The following is a 24,004-nucleotide window of genomic DNA, read 5'->3' as shown; positions in this document are numbered from 1 at the left end:
GATTCCGTCTAAGGAATACGTATGTATGTATATAAGTGTAGGATGCTAGCAAACTGGATCTGCGTGGCATCAGAAGTGTTCTAAATTACGGGGTATAGTAGAGAATGTAGTATCATCATTATCATCGATGAAGGGAATAATTTTTTAATTTTTTTAACAAACAATTATGGATACTATTTTTACACACTATAGTTGCTGCTAATCCTCGTTTCTATTCATCATATTTCATATTGTATTACTTCGCCCCATGAAATAGTGAGAAAAGGAGTTAGATCCCCACCCTCAACTATAAGAAAAATTGCAAAAAACCTTTTAATTAAATAAATATTTTATATTTTTTCTAACCTCACTTTATTACTTTTTCGCATGACAATAACTGTTATTTGACTGTATCATCTAAGAATAATTTTAGTTTAATGCACTGTAATTTACTGTTATAAATACTTCAATATTTTCGAAAAATTTGCCTTTAAGTCAAGTGCAGAATTTGTGCAACACATAAAACACAAACTAATTTTTAAGCGCTCTCGTTAAATGCACTATATGCGCACATATTCAGCATATGACCTCATCGAAGTTGGCATCTACGTCTTAGAGCGAACAATGCAGACATTCGGCAAGCGCATAGAATTTATTCGAATTGAGTCCCTTGGTTATGTTAATCTTACGATGCATATTCATAGATATTTAAGTAATAAAAAGGAAACATGAATGGAGTTTTTCTATTTTTTATCATTATTTAATTTCGTTTTTTTCTTCGCTTTATCTGGTTCTTTATCTTTACGTTTATAGTGTATAATTTTATTATATGTAGACGCGACCTGCATTGGTTGTTGGTATTTTTCGCGCTGCTATTTATGAAATAGTGTAACTTGTTATTGTTGCTACTATACTAATTCAGCTTGGCTTTGCACAGCAAATCTTCACTTAACCCTGGAAAGTCGACAAGAATTTTGAGACAATATCCTTCAGCTTGGCATCGGAGCCCTCAGAGATTTGACCATCCTTCGCGATTTGATCGAGCAGACCTTGTTCGTTGGTCTTAATGTGTTGCAAGAATTCCTTTTCGAACTTGGTAATCTTGGCGGGATCCATCTTGTCCAAGTGACCGCGCACACCGCAGTAGATGACAGCAACCTAAGAGTGTGAAGGAATAACCATCAAATATTGTTCAGTAAAACCTCAAATTGAAAGTTTAAATGAAATTTCAATTTTTTGTTCACTCACCTGATCTTCAATGGACATTGGCACGTATTGACCTTGTTTCAACAATTCAGTCAAACGCACACCACGGTTCAACAGTTGTTGGGTAGCAGCATCCAAATCAGAGCCGAATTGAGCGAAAGCAGCGACTTCACGGTATTGAGCCAATTCCAATTTCATGGAACCAGCGACCTGCTTCATAGCCTTGGTTTGGGCAGCTGAACCGACACGGGATACAGACAGACCGACGTTAATGGCTGGACGGATACCCTTGTAGAACAACTCAGTTTCCAAGAAGATTTGACCGTCAGTGATGGAGATGACATTGGTTGGAATGTAGGCGGACACATCACCAGCCTGTGTCTCAATGACGGGCAAGGCTGTCAAAGAGCCACCACCCATAGCGGGCGACATTTTGGCGGCACGCTCCAACAAACGGGAGTGCAAGTAGAATACATCACCGGGATAGGCCTCACGACCTGGTGGACGACGCAATAACAGAGACATTTGACGGTATGCAACAGCTTGTTTCGACAAATCGTCATAGATGATCAAAGCGTGCTTTCCCTTGTCACGGAAGTATTCACCCATGGCGCAGCCAGAGTAGGGAGCCAAGTACTGCAGAGGAGCAGCATCAGAGGCGGTAGCCGACACAATGATGGAGTAGTTCATGGCACCAGAATCGGTCAAACGCTTCACAATCTGGGCGACAGTCGAACGTTTCTGACCAATGGCAACGTAGATGCAGTACAATTTCTTGCTTTCATCTTGTCCATCGTTGAAACGTTTCTGGTTGATGATGGTATCAATAGCCAAAGCGGTTTTTCTATAGTAATTACATACATATATAGATTTTAGTTTGAAGAATTAGGTGACAACAAATTTTTCTTTATCTTCACACTTTTGTGGATAAATGTAGATGATTTCGACATGTTTGCTTACCCAGTTTGTCTGTCACCAATGATCAACTCACGTTGACCACGACCAATTGGCACCAACGAATCGACAGCTTTGATGCCAGTCTGCATAGGTTCGCGCACAGACACACGGGGAATGATACCGGGAGCTTTGATACCGACACGGAAACGATCCTTGGTGTTGATAGCTCCCTTACCGTCAATGGCGTTACCCAAAGCATCGACGACGCGTCCCAACAATTGATCACCGACTGGTACGTCGACAATAGCACCGGTACGCTTGACAATATCACCCTGCTTGATCAGTTTGTCATTACCGAAAACGACAACACCGACGTTGTCAGGTTCCAAATTCAAAGCCATACCTTTCAGACCGGAGGAGAATTCCACCATCTCATCGGCTTGGATGTTATTCAAACCATAGACGCGAGCAATACCATCACCAATGCTCAACACACGACCGGTCTCTTCCAAATCGGCCTTGGGGGCAACACCCAAGATGCGCTCCTCCAGAATGGAAGAAATCTCGGCGCTACGTTGAGTGGCCGAGACATGAAGTTTACGTGCAGCCAAGGAAACAGCAGGGTAAGCAGCCTTGCAGGCGACCTAATAAAATGAAATGTATTAATGAACAAAACGCTTAATAAATATATGAAATTTTATGTTATATTTTTACTGTAACAATTCCTGACAACAGATGTTGTCATAGAACTGGCACATCAGTGGATATAAAACTGGTGGCAAGAACTATAGAATTGTTTCAAAACAACTTTAAAAACGTCTGGCCCAGAGTGCACTTGCCTTAATTTGGATATTCAATTAATTTACAAAAGTTCTAATTTTTTGTAGTTTCTTATGTAAGCAATAGTGTGACGGTTTAGTCTAAAGCCATGCATGCTAACTGACCGGTTATAGCTGTAACCAATTTTTGGAGGACATTCGAGAAAAGCAATAAACTTCAAATGCTTTAATACACTCAATTAATTTATAGTTTATTTGGACTTTTTATTATTAAATTTTCACCATCATTTGATTATGTTAACATAACCTAAAAATCGATATCACTCGTACAATGGTTGTCTCGTTCAGTGGTCACACGAGTGCTACTCGGTGATTTGGGGTGGCTGCTGGACTATGCATTATGTAATTGAAAAAAATTCAATGCATTATAAGGTTTTGTTTAAATATATTTGGATATCACACATCTATTAGTTAGATTTTTTTACACCCAAAACAAAACACTATTATGTAACATTATGTTCCAACCTGCACACTTCATAAAATACGCGTGAATGATTGTACCACACGTTGCGTAACTTTCTTCATCGATCTCTATCAAAATTCTTTTTGTAACGATTTAGTTAATTTGCACAACATAACTAACAATAATTATTTGGAAAACTTTTGTTATTCCAATAAGTACAAGCTTTCAATTTTAATATTATAAATACAAATTTTTCAAGCGCTTATCTTTTCTAAATTTTCAATTTAATATAACCGGTGCATACCTGTGTAGCAGCCTTTGGCAATGTGCGGGCCACAGACGAGGCCAAACGTGCAGAAATCATGGACATCTTAATTTAATTCTTCTGTAATTTCTTCACCGGAATAAGAAAACCTTTTGCACCCAACTACAATTCTCTCGACTTATTTTACAAAAGATGGTTGGTTGATGGCTGCCGAGTTCACGTTCACTCTATTCGCAAAGTGTTACGAATTGCCGACGTTCGACGTTTAGAAGTTTCGTTAAATTGCGCGATGAACTTTTGCTGAATGCGAATGAATATTGGATAAACTGGACGATTATTCGTTGACAAATTTAAAGTGAGATTGCCATAAATGCTTATGTCACGGTTTTTTTTTCACTTGGGCCATAGGTCCATCACTTTTTGAAATGGACCAAATTTGGTCCATTGTTTTTCTCTTGAGCCATTGGTCCATCACTTTGTGAAATGGTTCATTTTGAATGCTTTCGAAAATTTTCTTTGTCCTATAAACATTGTATAAATCTACATATTTTATCCAATGCAATAAATGAACAGGGTTTTTTCAGTACCGCCACAATCATATTCAGTGGCAGCGTTGCAAACATTGTATAATGAAACAATGGTTGCTAAATAGTTTCACAACTGATCTCCAAGTTATCGAATCTAGTAACACTAGACAGCTGTGAAATTTGGGACAGATTCAGTGTTGCCAACAGTGAAGGTCTTCAAATTAAAGATATTTTAAATGCTCTTAAAATCTCTTAATTAAAAATACTTGATCCTATTTTTGTTTTACTATGGACGTTTACATTGTATTGATACTATGTTCTACTTTTAATATGTTAAGTGATAATATATTTTAGTACATAAGTACATGTACTGAAGAATATCTAATATTTGTTTTGTTATATACATATGTGTATAAAGTTATATGTAATGTAATATGTATATCATGTACCTATACTCGTGCGCCTGAAAGATGTAGTAAATTAAAAATGTGAATGATCTCAAGTGAATAAAAATAAAAATATGTAACATAAAAAAATTAAACTTGAATTAATAAAGTGAACGTATATTTCTTTTGTTTGTGGGAAAATATATTTTATTTTTTCTCACACTACACACCGAACAACACGCAAACTTTAGAACTGGCAATACTAATTTTGCGGACATTGCCAGTAGTTACTGTAGCGCGTCATATAAATATACAACAAATAAATATGTTATTTAGTTCAACACTTGTTATTGGCGTTTTTGTTAAATGAGTTTAAAAGTTAAGTTGGAGAGTTTCTCTTTGCCTAATATAATATTTAAAATTGTGAAAACATCGCAGATTGAAAGCAATGCTGATTCATAAACGTTTCAATAGAACATGAATTTCAGTTTCAATGTGTGACATTTCCGTTCCTTTCCTACTATGAACGCAGTTGCAGATAAGCAGTTCCGTTTCCTGGACTATTTGTATTCCAATCAAAAAACGCCTTTGAAATATTTTTTATAAAATTATTACTAAAAATAATGTCTGGGTTATCTTTTAGCAGCTGTATACAATATTTAATTTGTATAAAAGTCAGCTTTAAGCTTTGGCAGCAAAGAAATGCTTTTTCATATTGCTTGTCACACAGCCTCCTATTACCGATTGGTCCACATAAATTTCACCGCAACGAAGTGTCATCACATAATATCTCATTTCACTGCTTCATCCTACATTTGCTTGCATGTGCGCAAGGATAAAATGTAAAAGTGCTTGGAAGTCATATTGGAAATATATTCTCCGCGCATATTACGCTCTGCCTCTCCTCAAATCACAAACAAATTTGGAGATGCTGAGCTATGCGAAGAACATGTGTCACAGTCTCAGTTGTGGCAAGCACGAACGTATTGTGCGTGCGGACACAGATGATTTCGCGTTGTGCTTCGCTTTGCGCCGGATGTGTTGTGCGGAATGTGAGTTGCTTGCGTCAAGTGCATATGCATATGTGTGTGTGCGTGTGCTGCTGATAGCGTTGGCTATGTTGTTTGAATGTCTTTAGGCTCGTAGCAAGCAAATTTCTGTCAGCCATCACTTGGATGAATGGACAAATAGCGCTGGATTGATGATTGGACGACATTTTATATGGTGGAAACTGCTGTAGACACATATATGAGCATACATTCCTTCGTTTATTTCCGAAATTCTTGTCTGATTTAGAGTCTCCAAGCAGCCAAGTAAAAGAGAACAGCGCGATGACGACGGCAATTTGCTGGCTAAGAAATGTGGATATGCAGTAGTCAGTGTTTGTGTGGTCTAGCGAACGCAACTAAAAAACGTGAAATTATCGAGTGAAGTGCTGTTTCCATCTTTTATCACTTATAATCTATAAAACAAGAATTAATAATACTAACCGAAAAGAAATTACTTAAAATAATGTGCTATGTGGATGAGTGTAATATTGCAGTTTAACAAGTGCGATAAATAATTTTATATTCAGCTGGGTAAGCGCTGTCATGTGTTTGCATTGGCCAATAGTGTGAAAAAAATGAAGCTGTGCAAAAGTGGTAATTAATAGAAAAAGTACAAGCTTATGCTTGAGTACTGTCTATCTATGTATGTATAAGAGTGGTGTAAATAAAAAATTACCAATTAAACAAATACCTTACATACATCTACACAAACATATACATGTATGTAGCATACTTTTAGCTGATTTGCGGCGCAGACGGCCTTTGTACGCTCATATGTATGTCGCACGAAAAGGCGTAAAGTCATAATGTCAGTGGAAAAAAATTACAATTAAATCCATTTATATACGAATGTGGCTATAAAAGCGTGTGGTGAAGAGTGTGTACATGAAAATCGCAAGAAATTACCACACCAATATGCGCGGTTTGAGTGATTTAAATGAAGGAATAAGAAACAAATGAAAGTTAAGATAAATAAAATCAAATAAGTGGCAAATGAAAACACAATCTAATTAGCAGCAGATGCTGCACTAAGTTGCTTTTACCGCAAGCGTATGAAAAGACTGCTCGGAGTATTAAATAATCAATTTTCATACTTTAAAATGTGAGGTATTTTAAATTCGCTTAAAATATATCAGATTATTGGTTAAACTAAATCTCGATTAACGGTTGTAAATTATTCTAAAAAATTTCAATAATAAAGCTTGTGAAATATGTGGTCAAATAACCTTACTAACTGGAAAACGGTTGAAAGCGTTGCGCGTGTATTGACATAAGAGTTTTGCATACCGGAAAACCAGAGCTCGTACAAATTGTTCGCCCATAATGAAAACGAAAGTAAAACCATTAGTTTAAGTATAAAAACTTGTAGCACAAACCGATTTGCAACCATAAATGTGCTTAAAACTTTGTACATATAGGCTAAATATGCATCGGTAAGAACCGAAGCGTTAAGCGTAAACTTGCGGTGCCGTGAAAATATTGGGAAAGTACTGATAGACAACCAAAAAAAAAAAAAACTTTTTAAAATATGCAAACTGAAATAGATAGTTTTAATTGGCAAATTTGAAGACACTAGATAGCAAAAACTTTTACACAGCGTGCAACAAGAAGATAATTCTAGCGAGCAAAAAAAAAACACAAATAATAATAAAAACAATAAAAAAATTAAGTACGAGAAGCTTAAGCGAAAAGAACGAACACAAAGAGAGAATCGAAAGCATTACGGGGAAAGTTCAAATCAAAACACCAACCGACCGACGGAGCAACCATTAGCTATCAGCAGCAGCGCAAGAGAAGTAGCAGGGAAAGCAGCAGCATAACATCCAATCTCCAAAATTTCAAATATAAAGAAGAGAAAAAGCACAGAAAACAAGAAAAAGAAGAAATGAACACAAAGTGGAAAGCAATGAAATGTAAATCTAGAAGAACAAGTGGATGAAATTAAAAAGTAAAACAAAAAGCTGAAAGCAGCAGCAACAGCATTTGCAGCGGCCAGTCGCCGCCGAGCGCTCTATGTGAATTTTCAGGCACGCAAGGGAAGTGACAGAACGTGCAGATTATTCGCTAAAGCGGCGAACGATGGGAATAAATCGACACGAGCAGCGCACGCGAGTCTTTGGTGATGTGGTGGTGGTGGTGTTAAGTGAGTGAGGGTGGTGTTGGCATTAGGTGGCATCGATACGATTGACACGAGACAGTGCAGACGTTGTTTGTGTGCCACGCTCGTATTTTCTAATACAACTGCATACATATGTATGTACATAAATATATAACTATACTTATACATCTTAACACAACTAGCTAAGTGGAAGCATGGTACGCTTTCGCATTCAAAACGCAAATCAACCGAAGTGACGATTAGATGCGTGCACAGCAGCCGGTCACACGAATTACACTAACGCAATTCCGAAACTACCCACAAGTGCTGCAAATATACATACATATACAACGCAGGAGCATTTTTATGTATTTGGTGTGTCAGTGAAAGCGCGCATACATACATACATAAACATACCAATGCATAAGCACAGTAACAGCAACAGCATGTTTCAAGTGACAGTTTAATGCTTTTCATATAGGAACAGTGTGCCTAGAAGTCATCCAACAGCAACGGTGTGCGCCTGAAAATGGACTAAGAGTATTTTTAAACATACATATGTATATGTACCCGTTGTACTGGTGTGTGTATGAGAATTCACTGCAAAAGAGCCTATGACGCTGGTAATATTTGCCGCCAACTGCGCCGCACACACACACATACACACATTTACGATTAAACGCACAGTTGCATTGCAAAGGCCTTACTGTTTGCTGTTATTGTATTTGTGAATTCAATGTCGAGGAAAATGTGAAACAAAATTGTGTGAACTAAAAAATACTATCCAATATATAGCACGAAAATACTTTGGCATGTTTGAAAAGAATGAAAAAAAGACAATAGCTGACGGGTGGAAATTGAAAACGCAGAATACAAATCGAAACAACTCAAGGTCAACGAAAATCGAAATTCACACCAACTCAAGTCAGGCAAAGTGAAAGCGAAAAATTAAGGCAAAGCGCTTGCTTTATGCACACTTGTGTGTTTAATTGCACATATACTCACATACATACTACAAATACATACAAAGTCATACTTATTGTTTGTTGCATGCTTAATGCAACAGCGCTAGTTTTAACAAAAAAATTTAGCATACAAATAGGCGCAATTATCTTTAAAAACGCCGCAACGTGGTTATTACCGTTAGTAAAATACAAAAAAGAGTAAAATTAACAAAAAAAAAAAAAATATACATACGAAAGCAAACAAAATCTAAAATAAATTTGGTAGAATTTGGAAATCGCGAAAACCCAAAAAAGTGTTTGTTAAAAATATTTAAAGTGTGTCTAATCGCGTGTTTATTGTGCATGTGTTGTAAATAATATGTTGTAAAAAATATGTAAGTACATTTATGGTAATTGCTTATTTATAAATACACATAAAAGTTACAAAAAAAAAATCGCATGTAAGTTACATATATTTGAAGTGTAAAACGAGCAAACAACTAATAGGCAAACGGCCGTGCCATAATGCAGTTTTAAGCAAATTGTGGATGCTAAATTGAGGTAAGTGTCCACACAAATGAATTTAACAAATATTTTGCCACAAACAAATGGTTATAGTTAATGGCTGTACCATATGAGGTATAACATGCCACTACGTACATATCCAAACACATATATACACGCACACAAACATTGTTGTGCGGAATTTGTGGTACTAATTCGTTGTTAATTGCTTAATTGCCTAATTATGTGCTATTAAATTCTGTTGGACATTTAAACGCATTTTGATGCGTTGAATATCTAATTCCCGTTATTTTTTGCAACGGCATTCAAACTTTCAGTTCGGCCAACTAGATGCATATATATATGTACATGTTCTATGGCATGACAACAATTATGGGCAACTATTTAATACTCGAAGTAAAGAACAAAAATAAAAACAACAACAAAATACATACAAAAATACATATATAACAATATAATATATAACACTTGGTGCATAACAGATTACAAAATTTAATTACGTGGAAACTGGTTGAAGATGAGTGACTGTAGCTGTGGTTATTAGTGTTATATACTTTAGCGCTATGGCAACGCTGTCGCATCGACTGTTAAACATTAATGCAGCAGCAGTAGTTGTGTTGCTATTGCTATTGCTGCTGCCGATGCAAAATGAAAAGTTGTTGGCGCAAACTTTTGTAATGCAATTTGTTAAACGTTAGGAATTGTAAGTGGCGCCGCGTGACAAGCCCTTGGGTGCAGTAGTGGCGTAGGTACATACAAATACATATATGTATACATAAGTTAAGTTAAAGGGTGAACACAATAATTTCTATTACTGGATTTAGAAACATATATCGAAACTCTGTATGGAAGCGTGATGATGTAGATTAAAAATTCTTCCACGAGGCTTTCTACAATTGTGTCTGTTCATATAAGCTATCGCGGCGGATGGTTATAGAATACTGAACATCTAATTAAAATTGACTAGGGCTAACAAAAAAAAAAAAAACATAATTAATAAAAAAAAAATAAAAAACAAAAAACTACATTTAAACGTATTTTAATACAAAATTTTATTATCACCTTCAAAAACGGCTTTTGAGCCAATATACGAGGTGTGTATTCAAAAATAACCGGAATTGTCATTTTTTTTAAGATAATATTTGTCTACATTAATTATTATTATAATTACAATGTTGTCGCCCTCAAAATAGTCCCCAATTGATATTATGCACTTATGACAGCGCTTCGTCGAATCACTTCTCAAAACTCGATTTTATTTGTAGCTAAAATTTCAGAAATGCGCTTTGAATGTTATCTATGCTTGTAAAACGACGGGCTTTTAAGGTTCTCTTTATATTTGGAAATAGGAAAAAGTCACACGGAGCCATGTATCACGAATATGGGGGCTGTGAAATCGTTATAGTATTATTTTTGGCCACGAATTCACAAAGAAATTCTTACCTACATTTCTTTTAACAAAGGGAAAGTCACCAAGCCCGTAAAAACACGTCTAACCACAGCGGCTGCTACAGACTTGTTAAGCAATAAATACAGCTGAAAACTTTATCGTATTTCAGGTGCATATATATTATCAACATACAATAATAAAAAATGTTTTGAAGAATTCGACTCCTCAAGCCCGCGAAATTTTAATTTTAAAATTTCCGTTATTTTTTTAACGGCATTGTAAGCAAACCAACTATTAATCCGATTTCCTTATATTTATTATAAGGCTCGGTTGGGATAATCCTCAGTGTCTTCGGGCGATTTTGGTTATTTCGATTTCTGCTCAGTTTTGGAGCGTGAGGCGCTAGATTGTTGGGCAGTTTCGATTTCATATTCATAAACTTATGTCTCGTTATTAGAAATGATACGTTTGATGAATGTAAGCTCCTCAGCTACGTTATCAAGTATCTCTTTTGTTATCTCTACGCGGCGTCGTTTTTGCAAAACATACAAGACTTTTGGTCCGAGTCTAGCATTGACACGATTCATGCCTAAAACATTAACTACAATGCGCGCAGTCGATGAATCAGAGTTGTTGATATCTTTTGCTATCTCTGATGCCAAACTAGGATTTTCAAGCACTGTTGCTTTGACTACACGAATTTAAGCCTATAAAACTCCACCTTTGAGCAAAATATTAATTTCCATGCCGCATAAATTGAGATCGATATGAAGTTTTTAGCAGCTTAGTCCTTATTTGACCATATGTTAGTTTTTTTCAACAGTTCTTTTTTTCTAATTTTTATAAAGAGCAAATTAATCAGTCGAATCGGTGCACCTAAAAGTATTTTAAGTTAATATTTCTTTGGTCTGACCCATGTCGCTATGTATAATAATAAATCGTATACCTATATATAAATAGTTTGATAAATTGTATTCTATGCACTTAGGATCATTTATTTTTTAAACTTTTCCAAGTTTTTAAATTTTTCTTGTGCTTTTTCTTGTTTTATGCTGCGCAAAAATTTAAAGCTCAGTAATATTATATATACTTATTTAAGAGATTGATCTGTAACAAAGGCATTATAAGTAAAATTAAACAACAGAGTGCCACTTGACACGTCTATAATGAAGTTGCGGTTGCAACAATGCCTCAGCGCGACCGCAAAAATCTATTAGGAAGAGTGTCAGATGTAGCGCAGTGAATGACAGGAATGTGCAACTACTTGCAATATGTAATTTATATCAGGCGAGTTCAGATCAAACTAATAAATTTACTTTAAAAACCTTTACTGAACAGGAAGAGTTATGTTTAACTGCTTTTATTTTTTATACCCTGAATAGGGTATTTTAAGTTTGCCACGAAATTTGTAACACTCAGGCGAAATCGTCGGAAGCCCTATAAAATACATACATACATAAATATAATATATAAATGATCAGTGCGACGAGCTGAGTCGATTTAGCCATATCCTTTTGTATATACACGAGTCAGTTTTTGAGATATCGACATGAAATTTAGTACACGTAATTTCCTTCTCGAGAAGCTACTAATTTATTGGAAACGCCGATATCGGATCACTATCTCATATAGCTGTCATACAAATTGAGTGATCATAATCAAGTTTTGGTATGGAAAACTTTTTTATTTGACGAGATATTTAACATGAATTATTACCAAAGGCAACGGTATAATATGTGAAGAAATTGTTGAGATCCCACCTTTATTACATATACCTGCCATATAAACTGATTGTTCAAAATCAAATTCTTTTCATTTGCGAAGGATATTATAGCTGCGGTGCAGCTGAAGTTAACGTTTTTTATATTTTTTTATTTTCTTACAGCATTTAATTTTTACAAACCGTTTTAAATGCCTTTTAATAATTTTAAAATTAATTTTAAAACTGAAAAACTTAAAAATAATAACTTACGAACTATCTCGAAAATATTATAATGTGTGCGTATGAGAAATTCATGGTTAATTTTTGTAAAACAAATTTTTTTTTAATTCATTAAAAAATATAAATTTCAGCCAAATAAAACCCAATTATTTTAAGTTATTTGCCAGTTTCGATTCTCAGGTGATTCTTGTTATTTGCAATTTTTTAATTACTTATATATGTTAGCTCTATGTTACGTTATAAATACAATATATTTTTTAAACAAAAACTTTTTAACACACACAAATGTGCCACCAAACCGCAAATGAATTATGCATTTCTCGGTTTTCATTTAATTCACATCTGCATTGTGACCCAGCTGTGGCAGCGGAAATGTGTTAGTGTGTTTGTGTGAAGCTGCTATGTATCAAAAGCAAACAGTATTCATTGTAATAATGCATGTACATATATAAATTAATTCACCTGCAATCCTTTATAAGTATGGTCACGAAAAGTAAGTTTATTTATTTATTTACCAAAACCAGAGGGGAACTGAACATTCACACGCCAGACCAACCGCATATTCTTGCACAAATGCATATATATATGAATAGCTATGTACATGAGCGTGTACATACAGCCAAATATATAACAGTATATTTAAGAAAAGTCATAAAAGATTCACCAGAAATGATGTGATGTGTTATTTGCATTAACCAAACACACACACACACGCATACAGCCTAGCATATAAATGTCATATAATATATACACAAAAACTCTTTGTTATGTGCGTGAGTTTGTAAGCTGGCAATATAATTTTATTTCATTTACGACTTGGAAGTCTTACAACAAAGCATATATAATTTTAAATTTCAGCTGGCTATTGGTGTGCGTGCGCCTGTATGTGTGTGTCCATCTAACGCTGACGAACAATTATATGCACTTACGTGTGTGTGTGTGTGTATTGTGTTTGTGCTCATGTTTTAGAAACAATAAAGGTAAAATATTATGTACAATTTCATTTTTCCTTCTTACCGTTATGTGACCGATCGGCGTTCGCAGCGAATTTGAGCAATTTGTTGGTCGTTGCGCCAGCTGTGTGTTTACGCCCGTCCACCACCCTCGTTTCAGCTGGCGTTACCATGATCATGATGGGTTTTAATGGCTCGCACTCTCCCAGAGTTGTTGCTATACTGCTGTCACCTCCCGCCTGTCGGTTGGGAATGTTTGGCCAATTCAACGTTAAAAAGTTCAGTCACGTTCATACCGCAGAAGGATTTTATGAATCAAATTTCTTTGCATTGCGGTGTGCTCGTTTGTTGGCTCGCCTCGTTTGTCCGTTCGACCAGTTAGCGAAGCATCTGCTTGTTTGTTCGTTCCTCTGGCATGTGTTTTTTTTGTTTTTTAATATTTTGTTATTGCTTTTGTTTTGCTACCCATGCTAGTTAGCTTGCAAAGTGCGTGCGTGCTCATTTTGTTTACAATACAAATAAATAAGCAAACAAGCTAATGCGTTTTCTTATGTTAGAGTTGCCAACTCTGTTCGAAACTGTTTGAGAATTTTCTCAAACGAAAACGAAAGTGAAGCGAAAACTTTTTGGAACGAACGCTAAAATAAACATTCTACAAATGAAAATAACAAAAATATAAGAAAAGAAATAAACAAACAAAAAAATAAAAAATAAAAACCTATAAAAGGATTCAAAATTTAACTATAAATTCGCAGCGCTGGATACAAATAACATGTTCAGCTTAGTCCACCTTGCCTTAAAACTAACCAAATTGTAGGGAATTAATTGTTGCTTTTTTAACTATTATAATACCTTAAAGGCAGAAATTTAATTTTTGTAAATATAAATTAAACGGCAAAAACCAAAATTAGCAAAACTTTCAAAATTAAAATATACAATTAATAACTTTAAAAGACAAAACTAGAAACCACGATAAAAAATATAACTAAAAAAAATAAAAACATTAACAAAATCAAAAAATGCAACTGCTTTAAAAAATTTAATGAATAAACCGATATTTCAAAAAAACAAGAAAAAACATAATCACACATCAGCTATATAAACTGATCTGAACAATTTCTTCCGAGAATACATTGTTGCCTTCGACAATAATCCGTGCCTAATTTCGTGAAGATATACGGCTAAATCAATTCAGCTCATCATGTTGATCATTTATGTATATATTTTATAGGGTCTGCGACTGTTCAGGGTATAAAAAAGGAAATAGAGAAACAGGGTAGGATATATTTGGAATTAGAACTTATTATAAAAACCAGGTGGATATCTTAAAAATAGAAGTTTATTTCCAATGTGGTAGCGCTGCTTGGTGTCCATGGCGAAAGTTTGGTTAGTTTCCATATTTGTATTTTGAAGAAATTATGTATGATTCCTTTTTCAAAATAAATATCTTTTAAAAAATATTAGACTTGCACCATTTGTCCAACGCAATTCTATTCAGAGGGCTGTAATAATGTTAGCCATAGAAAGATTTCCAGCGATAAATAACACTAAAAGATAACAAATTAGGTATTTAATAATATACGAACTTTTTATTTGTTGCTCTATTAAGTAATATAATATATAATTCTAAATAACCACTGTTGCCTACAATTAGGAGTTATATATTTTATTATCGAAGTCACCTACCTAATGCTGTCATTGTGCGATAACTAATTCATCTTATAAGCTTAAAACTCCTTCATTCGTAAAAATGTCAAGAAACACTGGACCAGTTTTTACGATTTCGAAGTCGGTTAAGGGGTTGTATTCGCTTACAAGTCAGAAAAAACGCGTTTCGTGATTTGTTCAAAAAGAAATATTTAATAAATAAATGAAAAATGTACATTTACAGAATTTAGTATACATTTATAATCGGCGATTAATTTTGAAATAAATTGGGATTAACTAGATTCCTCTGAAATCTCTAATCTAAAATCCAAAAACAAAAAAAATGTTATTATAATATTATAGATGAATACAGGTAATGCTCGAAGGACTAATCAACCTATTTTTGACAAAATCCGGCTTCCCAAAAAAAGTCGTTTTTTGTGAAAAAATTTACACTACGAAAAATCGAAATTATCAAAACTCTTATTTCTTTAATGTGTACCTGATATTATATATACATCTAAGAAAATATGATGTTGTTTGTTCAGTGACTGTACGGTTATTGAATATGTTTGACAGATGTCATGCCAATCAAACAGAAAAAAAAATTAATTCTCGCTCACAACAAATGTTCTCTACCAAAGCATTTGAATCTTAACGCTCTTTCATACCGGTGATTTTCGTTAAATAAGTACTCTGTGCATATACTTTTAACGGTAATCATTTTTGAAAGTATGGCGAATTCGGTAATCCTAGTCATCCAGCAGAAGACGTAATTTGTAAGCAGATGTATATTTGTAAACATATACATTAGTAGAGCGAAAATTTTTATAAATTTTTTTTGCTAGCCTGAGGGTAAAATTGTAAGATAAAAATAGAAAATTTTTGGAAAAAAAAAAATTTTTTTTAACATCTAGAGGCCCACTCACTTTTAAAGTAAATTTCGAGTTAAAATTTTTGATAAGGGTTCTAAAAGCTGTGGAGAGTTCTCTTTCTGGCCAAAGTTATCAACTTAAAAAAATTTTGTGGTCATTATTGGAGTTTAAAAAAAAGTCTTAAACGACAACATGCTTTTCTTAAGCGTTAAAATAAAATTTGAGTCAATTTTTATATAAATGTAAAGAGCTTAAACGAAAAAAAATATTTTTTTTGTCCAAAATTTTAGCTCGAAATTTACTTTAAAACTGAATGGGTGGGTTAAAATTTTTTTTTTTTCCAAAAATTTTTTTTTTTTATAATATATACAAATAAACTAAAGTACATATTAAGAAACGAATTTCCAAATAATTAAAACAAAACAAATAAAATGTAATTTGAAATATAAAATTTCATTGCTATTTACTTTGAAATTTAATTAAAACAATTTCATAGAAATGCCATTGTTTCGGATTTGGGCGTTGTCTTTATTTCACTTCACAGTTTTATGATAAATAATTCAAATTTGTGTCTCTCAATGGTCATCTGTATGTGTGTACCGTTGTGCATACCTTTTGCTATGGCTTTGTGGAATTAAAATTAAAATCAGCCTGTATTTGTGTGTATGCTGAACAATATTTCGCATTTGAGTGCTCTGCTATGCCGTACAAATGTCTGTTCATTGTTAACAGCTGTTATCATGTTTAATTCAAATTTTTTAATTGCCTCGGTATACTCGAATACACAGTTTGCATAAATAAATAATTAGGCACATTTCGTTTTCAACAACTTTCAACGAACTTCGTGTTGCAAATGTGCATGCAAAGGATAGTCTGTGAATACATCTACACACATACCTGGCTGGCTCATGAGCTTGGGACCAAGCGGATTTGTGCACTTCTTTGGCTAAGCCGCTTTTTAATTTAAAATTAATCGCACTCTCGATATTTTGCTACGGTTGCATTAATAATCAGAAACTTCAACTACAGCGCCAACAACAAGCCATAACAACAACACTAATAACCAAAACAAATATGAGTGAAAACTTTTGAAAACAAATGCGCGAAAGAAAAACCAACAAAAACTGCGAGCAAAAAAATATAATTATTTTTATGAACTTTCAACGCCAATATCCCACGAGTCTAATTTATGTGCCTGTGCATAAACAAGAGGAAAGTGTACAAAAAACTGGGGAAACAAAAAATAGATAATATATAAAAAAATTTAAAAGCATTAACACGCCGCGTGAAAACGCAATGCTGAGCTGCCAATGTTGCCACCGTGGCTGCGTCTGCTATTGCCGCATTGCGTCACTTAATTTCAAATGCAAATTTTCGCAAAGGCACAACAAAAATACGTGGTTATGTTGTCGGCAACAGCACGTAGTAGGCTTGTCTTCCGAATGTGAGGAGCCAGCCATTTACTTAGTTAATGCTTCGCTTTCATTTTCATATTCATATTCATGAGCTAAAATGAACAGTTACAGAAACAACAAGCGCACAAACTGTAACAGTAACAGCAGCAAGTGACAAGCACAACAAACACAGTAGCACAAAGGCAGGCGCACTCTCTCATTCGCAACTAAAGTGTGCGGAACTATACTGGGGCCACGATTGCATGGTTTGTGACTCAAGAATTTGTTCTCCTTTAGGCACATGCAACAATGGCTTATACATTTTGAAGTGCCGCCAGTTAATTTGAAAATATAATACATTAAATATATGCGCCTTAAAGCATGCATTTCATGGAAAGTTGCATGTTCATTTTGTAGCAGACAATTGATTAAGAGAGATCTAGAGTCAGCGGTTATAGCTAGTTAAAGAACATATTTTGCAATTTTTTGCACAAAGTGCTGTCTACTCTTGCAGAAATTATGATAATCACCCACTGCGCTTTAAATCTTTGACAAAATTAGATTAATTTGGAAAGTATCACTCAACCCTTATTTAGACATTTACATTTATTTGAACTGCTACGGAATCATGAAATATGTTGAAAAAAGTTTTTTGAGAATCTAAAAACTCTAAAGCACTCAGAGTACATTTTGAAATCAATGAAGATCGTGAATTACATCGAGTTGTGTTCGCTTCAAGCGGAAAAAAGAAAATTTTGAACAAATATCATTTAATCTCTCAATATAGTCTCCTTTTAGCTCAATACACTTGATACAGCGACGCTACTACCTCGTTAACTCCTTTGAAAATATGCTTTCTGGTCGCCTTCAAGGTTGAAGTTGCGATGGTGGTGAGCTTAAAAAGTTATATCCACTTAAAAAAATCGATATTTTGCTTACATATATAGCAATTTTACTTACCTTTGAGAATATTCTTGGAAAATTTGAAGCTGATCTGGCAAATAGTTTTGGAGATATGAGCGTATTTATAAGAATTTTTTAACTTAATATAATCGATTCTAAAAACATTAAACGCCATTTTCTCGAAACAATTTATTCAGAGACGGTAAGGAAAATTTCTTTGAACCGGCTGAATGAACGACTTGAAATTTTTGGATTTAATTTAAAATCGTCCTCACAGTCAGATAGATGAGAACGACTACGGGATCAATAAAATCCAAAATTTTTCAAAATGAATCTCCGATTATTGAAGTATATACTTTAAATTCTGTCAATTCAAATTACATGTATTTATTTATAAAATATAAAGCCTTTTTGAAACAAATTCACCAACAAACGCGTTTTTTCTGACTTGCTAGTGTTCCTTAAGTACTTATGTAATGCTCTCGTAACCTGCATTCGTTTTTGCAAAAATTGTTGTTGATATAAAGCTAAGCCAGCAATATGTCAGGTTATTTGAGTAATTTGTGGCCCTACTGATATTTTTTTGTACTCCCGAAACTGAAATATGCATTTAATGGAACGCGCCTTTGGATTATTTTTAAAAAAATGTGGTAAATAGTGCTTCGAACTTAAACAATTTAGTGTGCTTTTCGAAACTATTGTATTATTATTTTAGCTACAGGAACATTGGGAAATTATCTCATTTTCACTTCAAATTCACTCACACAGTGAAATAAATTTATTTGTAATTATAATGTTTGATACAGAATAGGCATTAACTGAGTAGTTTGTTTTTTAACTTCAGTAGATTTAACTGCAATTATTTCACTATGAGTTTTATATTTTCTGTGCGTTGCAGTGTAAGAATATAATATCAAATGGCATCAGGTGCAGGCAGTATCGCCACAGGCTACTCGTACGTATGTATATATATAAGTAAAAACCAGCAAAAATTGTATAATGCGTGTATGTATATTAGGAAGGAGCTTCTCTAGAAGCTGAGATTCTTCTTTTTTGCCAATTAAGAGTTATCAACTTAAATGAATTTTTGGTGATCATTATTGGAGTTTAAAAAACAAGACTTAAACGACAACATGCTTTCCTTAAGCCTTAAAATAAATTTTGAGTCAAAAACCGTCAAATTCGGTAAATTTTACATAAATGTGAAGAGTTTAACTAAAAAAAAATTTTTTTGTTTCAAAATTTTACTTCGAAATTTACTTTAAAAGTGAGTGCGGCCGCCTCTTGATGTTAAAAAAAAATTTTTTTTTCAAATATTTTCTTTTATTATAATCTACAAATTTTACCCCCAGGCTAAGCAAAAAAAAAATGTTTTTCGCTCCACCCAATGTATATTTATGTGCAACTACATAAGTAAAGAGCGTGAGTGTATGCTTAAGAATAAAGTAATATGATATATAAGTAATTATATGAACTTATAAAAGCCATAACAGAATGGGCGGCTGATTGTAGTTACCACAGACATAAGAACACTGATACAATGTACACACATATAAAGTGGGCACATATATAGATACATATATATGTATGTTTACTATTTTTTCAACTCCAGTAGTGGCACGCAGCATCCAAGATGAAGTGTTTGTACTTAGTTTTGAGTGAGACTTGTCTGCACGGCTAATGTTGAAATATCTACCAGAAGAAGAAGAACAAGACATATATCTCTACGTTCATTATAATCGCTGATAAACTATTTTTCAGAGGCGTGGTCGCTAAGAACAACAGCACCGCAGCAGTTCACTAAATATATGTGTATTTGTAAGAGTGTGTGTATGTGAGTGTTGTATATATGTTTATGAATTGTTGTACATATGTATGCGTTAGTGTGTATATATATGTAAATTTGTGTGCGTAACTAAGTACATACTAACTAAGAGCACTTGTGCTTAACTCTTTCTTTCACATTACGTATACGCCATGGCCGCCCCGACACAGTCTTGCTTTGTTCGCGTAGAAATAAGTTTGCAATTAGTGTACACTATTTTTTAACTTAATCCTTGCAGCTTTTGGGTAGTTAGGTGTTGAGCTTGTGTAATTTTAATGCAATACTTGCAATTCAATGTAGGAAGACTCTTCAAGTCGCTTAGCTACTTTATTATTTCGTTGCTTTCGTTTGATGTCTACTGCGGCTACAGACCGAGGGTAATTGAAAAGTAAATATGAAATGCTGAAACAATTAAGACTGTTTGCCATTTCTTTCTTAAATGTGGAAAATACTATATGAAAGAGATTTAAAGTTGCAGGCTACATGTAGAACAAATTTGTGTTTTTTAATTTATTAAAGAAATCTGTTTTTAGGGTTAGTTAAATACAAGTACCTTCCGCTCCTCGAATTGCCTAATTTCGCCCGTAAGTATGCTAAAATTTCCACTAAAAATTGGACTTTGCACATTTTCACGCTGAATTTGTTTTCTTACGGTCTCAAAGAGCGCCGACGTACAATAATGTATTTATGTATGTATGTGTGAATATATATTTATCGGCATGCATAAACTTAATTATGTGAACGACTTGTATGTGTGTGTTTGTGTGCTCGTGCTTATTTGTTTTGCGGCAAAATTAATTAGCCATAAAACGACAAAATGAGCAACCAAACAATAAACTATGCAAACAAAGTAGACAGAAATGAATAAACAAAACAAATGAATGAGTGATTGAAAGTATACAAACATTAAGCGCACACTCACACACCAAAGTATACCATGGGGTGCATCAAGAGTTGCCACAAAAGTTGTTCATTAATGAGAAACCAGAAGGGTTGGAGGCCGTTTGAGAAACACAACAGAGAAAAAAGCACTTAGTAATGCTTTTTGTGCCTTGTGTATATATGTGTGTCTATGTGTGTGTGTGTGTGTGGGGCGTTGAATATTTGCTAAATTATAAATTAGCGTCAGCAAACAAATCAACAACGGCAATGTTGAAATATTATTCACTATAACTAATAGACTATAGAAAGTAAGGCAGCGTTGATATAAAGAAGAAGCAGAGAGTATATATAAATTTACTTATGTATGTATAGTTGGCAATAGTCGTAATTTAGTATGCGTTAGAACTTTTTTGCTTGAGTTTTATATGTTTGCGTCAAACACGTTGGGAACGTTAGAAGTGTGTCTGCATTGCCATTATAATTTAGCAGACGTAAAGGACTTCGAAGTTGTATGGTATAATAAATTTTAATGGTATTTTAGCTTATATTGATAAATATTTTTAACTATTGGCTAACTTCTCTCTTCGAAGGAAAAAGTGGTGGAAAGTAATATATACTTATATATAATGCACATCCAGACCTCATTAGAAATTATAGAATTGCATGAAAATAAAGCTGAAAACTAATAAAACGTTAACTTCCTTAGCTATAATATCCTTCACAGGTACAATTTTTTTTTAGCAAACAAGGGTATAAACAGGACGTTATCTTGATTTTGATCGGTTAGTTTGTATGGCAGCTATAAGTTATAGTGATCCGATCTGAGCAATTTGCTCGGAGATTATAGCATTTTCTTGATCAACAATCCATGCCAAATTTAGGGAAGATAATTTGTCAAAGTTTTCCACACAAGAACTTGATTTTGATCGGCCAATTGGTATGGAAGTTAGGTGCTATAGTAACCCGATCTAAATTCATTTGCTCAAAGATTGTACCACTGCCTGTTGCAATAATTCATGCCAAATGTGGTATAGGTATCATGTCAAATAAATAGGTTTTCCATACAAAGTTTTCCATAAAATAACCCTCTCTGGACAAACCGTACGACTATTAATTTTATATATATATATAAAATATTTTATATGGCTTAAGATACGTTTAAAACATACAAAAGAGAGGCATATATAATAACGTTAAATAATTTACATTGCACATTATTTAGTTACACAGAAAACAATGACAAAATTACCAGATTTACTCATACGCCCGCGGTGTTCAGCAGAAGCACCGACTAATGCAACTAAAATGTTATTTTACAATATTTTTGTTGAGTTTACTTTTATATATATATAAAATATAAATATATAAATAGAATATTTAATATTCGCTTGAAGGGTCTAAATTCTTAATAGACTCTGTCAAAATCTTTCTATAATGCTGAATTCTACCATCTTTCAAGTTCATGTCGTTAATATTCGCTTAGAAATTCATTTGACGTTTACTGTCGATCTAAATAACGTTGGCAGCGTAATTTTCGAAGGCAAACAAAAAAATGGGTTTCTCTGTGTTTCATTTCCATCAGTTTCCGAGGTTCATTCGCTCACCAGACGCTAAATTTTTGCTTAACAACTTAGCAAGTGGGGGGTTTTTAGCAAAATAATTCGAAAAGAAGTTCGTAATAGTCTCCGATATTATTCAATTACAACCGTCAAAGCAACATGGAGCCCCCTTTCAAGATAAATTAGGTACTAAAAAGTATTTTTGAAACAAATACTATACTAGAAAAATTTTGATGGGATGATAAACACTGTCAGACAATACTCATTATTTTTGTTTCATCATTTTTGCAGTGCCTTCACAGCATTGGAGCAATTTAATAAGCAAACTACGGTAATTAAATGCGAGCGGCGATTGCATTTCCATAATGTGTGCGAGTATCTGACCGTTTATATGCAAATAGGACAGTGCAGCGCCAAAGGTTAGAGCTAAAGGTCATTATCAGCGTTGTTGGTGTGGCTAACAAGCCAAAGAAGTAATAAACGCACACACACACAGTCATAGCGTGGGAAAACATGAGCGACCAAGCGCTTGAATACAACTGACCATTTCACACAAAGGTACACACAGACGCATATACATACATAACAACCGCCACCGCCACCGCCACCGCCACACTTACGCCGTTCCACACCAGCCGCCATGTAGCAGAGCTTATATAAAGCTTAAATTGATTGAAACGTTTGCCGCTGCTAGCGAGCGTTCTCCCTCTTTTTGCATATATTTGCATATTTTTAATGCACGACACTTTTGCACTTTTATTGTGTTTGTAAAGTCAAGCTCGTGTAAGCTGACACCAACGTCAATGCATGCATGCAAACAACACACGCTCGCATTTACACACACACACACACACACACAAACATACATACATACACAAGCTGTTTAGATGCAAAAACGAAAGAATGGTGCTTCAGTCATATGGGTCTCGCAACGCTTTAAGATGAATATTCGCTTGCCTGTAATTGCTTGCAACTGAGACAGGGTGGGGTCCCACACGAGCGCAAACGTTTCAGCTACTATACAAATTTACACGCGTTTCCTTTCGCAATTGTTTGCTGTCCTGCTGCACTTATACGCGAGGGATGTGGCCGGTGTGTGTATATGTGTCTTTAGGTGTTTATATGTTTGTGCACAGTTCGGTTCCGGTGTGTCGAATTTGCATAGTGCACTCAGGTGTAAAGTAGAAAATTGTGATAATTGAAAAGGTCACCATCACCAACACAATCAGCGTTGTATGCTCGCCTTTGTGGGTGTATGCGCACTTCAGTTTGTATGTATGTGTGTGTGGTGGATGAATGCTGCATTGTGTTGGCTGTAGTTGCATGTGGTATTAGGTGTCCTAGGTGTGGCGCTTGACTCAACTTGCTGCAGTCCCGTGGCAGATTCTACACAGAAATTAAAAGCAAAATTCCATAATACACAAGGAGAACGCAAATTGAAATATTAAATTACTTTAAAGGGAAATGAGAACTAAATAACTGTGTATGCAAAAGCTCAGTGGCTAAATGCAATGAT

General features: G+C 34.4%; 2 protein-coding genes across 3 annotated transcripts in view; one reads left to right on the top strand and one right to left on the bottom strand.

Moving 5' to 3' along the window:
- Positions 1–327: 327 nt before the first annotated feature.
- Positions 328–3,850, bottom strand: blw (ATP synthase subunit alpha blw, mitochondrial). Its single transcript, XM_014230679.3, has 4 exons — positions 3,629–3,850; positions 2,146–2,726; positions 1,228–2,029; positions 328–1,137 (listed from the first exon to the last, which is right to left on the bottom strand). Exons 1-4 carry the CDS (start codon positions 3,692–3,694, stop codon positions 928–930), a joined length of 1,659 nt encoding a protein of 552 aa, XP_014086154.1. The 5' UTR covers positions 3,695–3,850; the 3' UTR covers positions 328–927.
- Positions 3,851–5,419: 1,569 nt separating this feature from the next.
- Positions 5,420–24,004, top strand: part of LOC106614734 (cyclic nucleotide-gated channel alpha-3) — a 263,421-nt gene continuing 244,836 nt past the window's right edge. For both annotated transcript variants that reach the window (XM_070108176.1, XM_070108175.1), the window contains exon 1: positions 5,420–9,154. The gene's annotated coding sequence lies outside the window, so the exon portion shown is untranslated. The remainder of the gene's footprint in view (positions 9,155–24,004) is intronic.

Source organism: Bactrocera oleae, chromosome 4 (genome assembly GCF_042242935.1).
Source record: "Bactrocera oleae isolate idBacOlea1 chromosome 4, idBacOlea1, whole genome shotgun sequence".
NCBI classification, from domain to species: domain Eukaryota; kingdom Metazoa; phylum Arthropoda; class Insecta; order Diptera; family Tephritidae; genus Bactrocera; species Bactrocera oleae.
This window is presented reverse-complemented; position numbering and strand designations above follow the sequence as displayed.

Bases quoted from the DNA above. Each gene is read 5' to 3' on its own strand.
- blw (XM_014230679.3), bottom strand. From the start codon at position 3,694: ATGTCCATGATTTCTGCACGTTTGGCCTCGTCTGTGGCCCGCACATTG. The intron at 2,727-3,628 runs GTATGCACCGGT...TCATTTTATTAG, and splicing joins TGCCAAAGGCTGCTACACAG to GTCGCCTGCAAGGCTGCTTA. The intron at 1,138-1,227 runs GTGAGTGAACAA...TCACACTCTTAG, and splicing joins CAATGTCCATTGAAGATCAG to GTTGCTGTCATCTACTGCGG.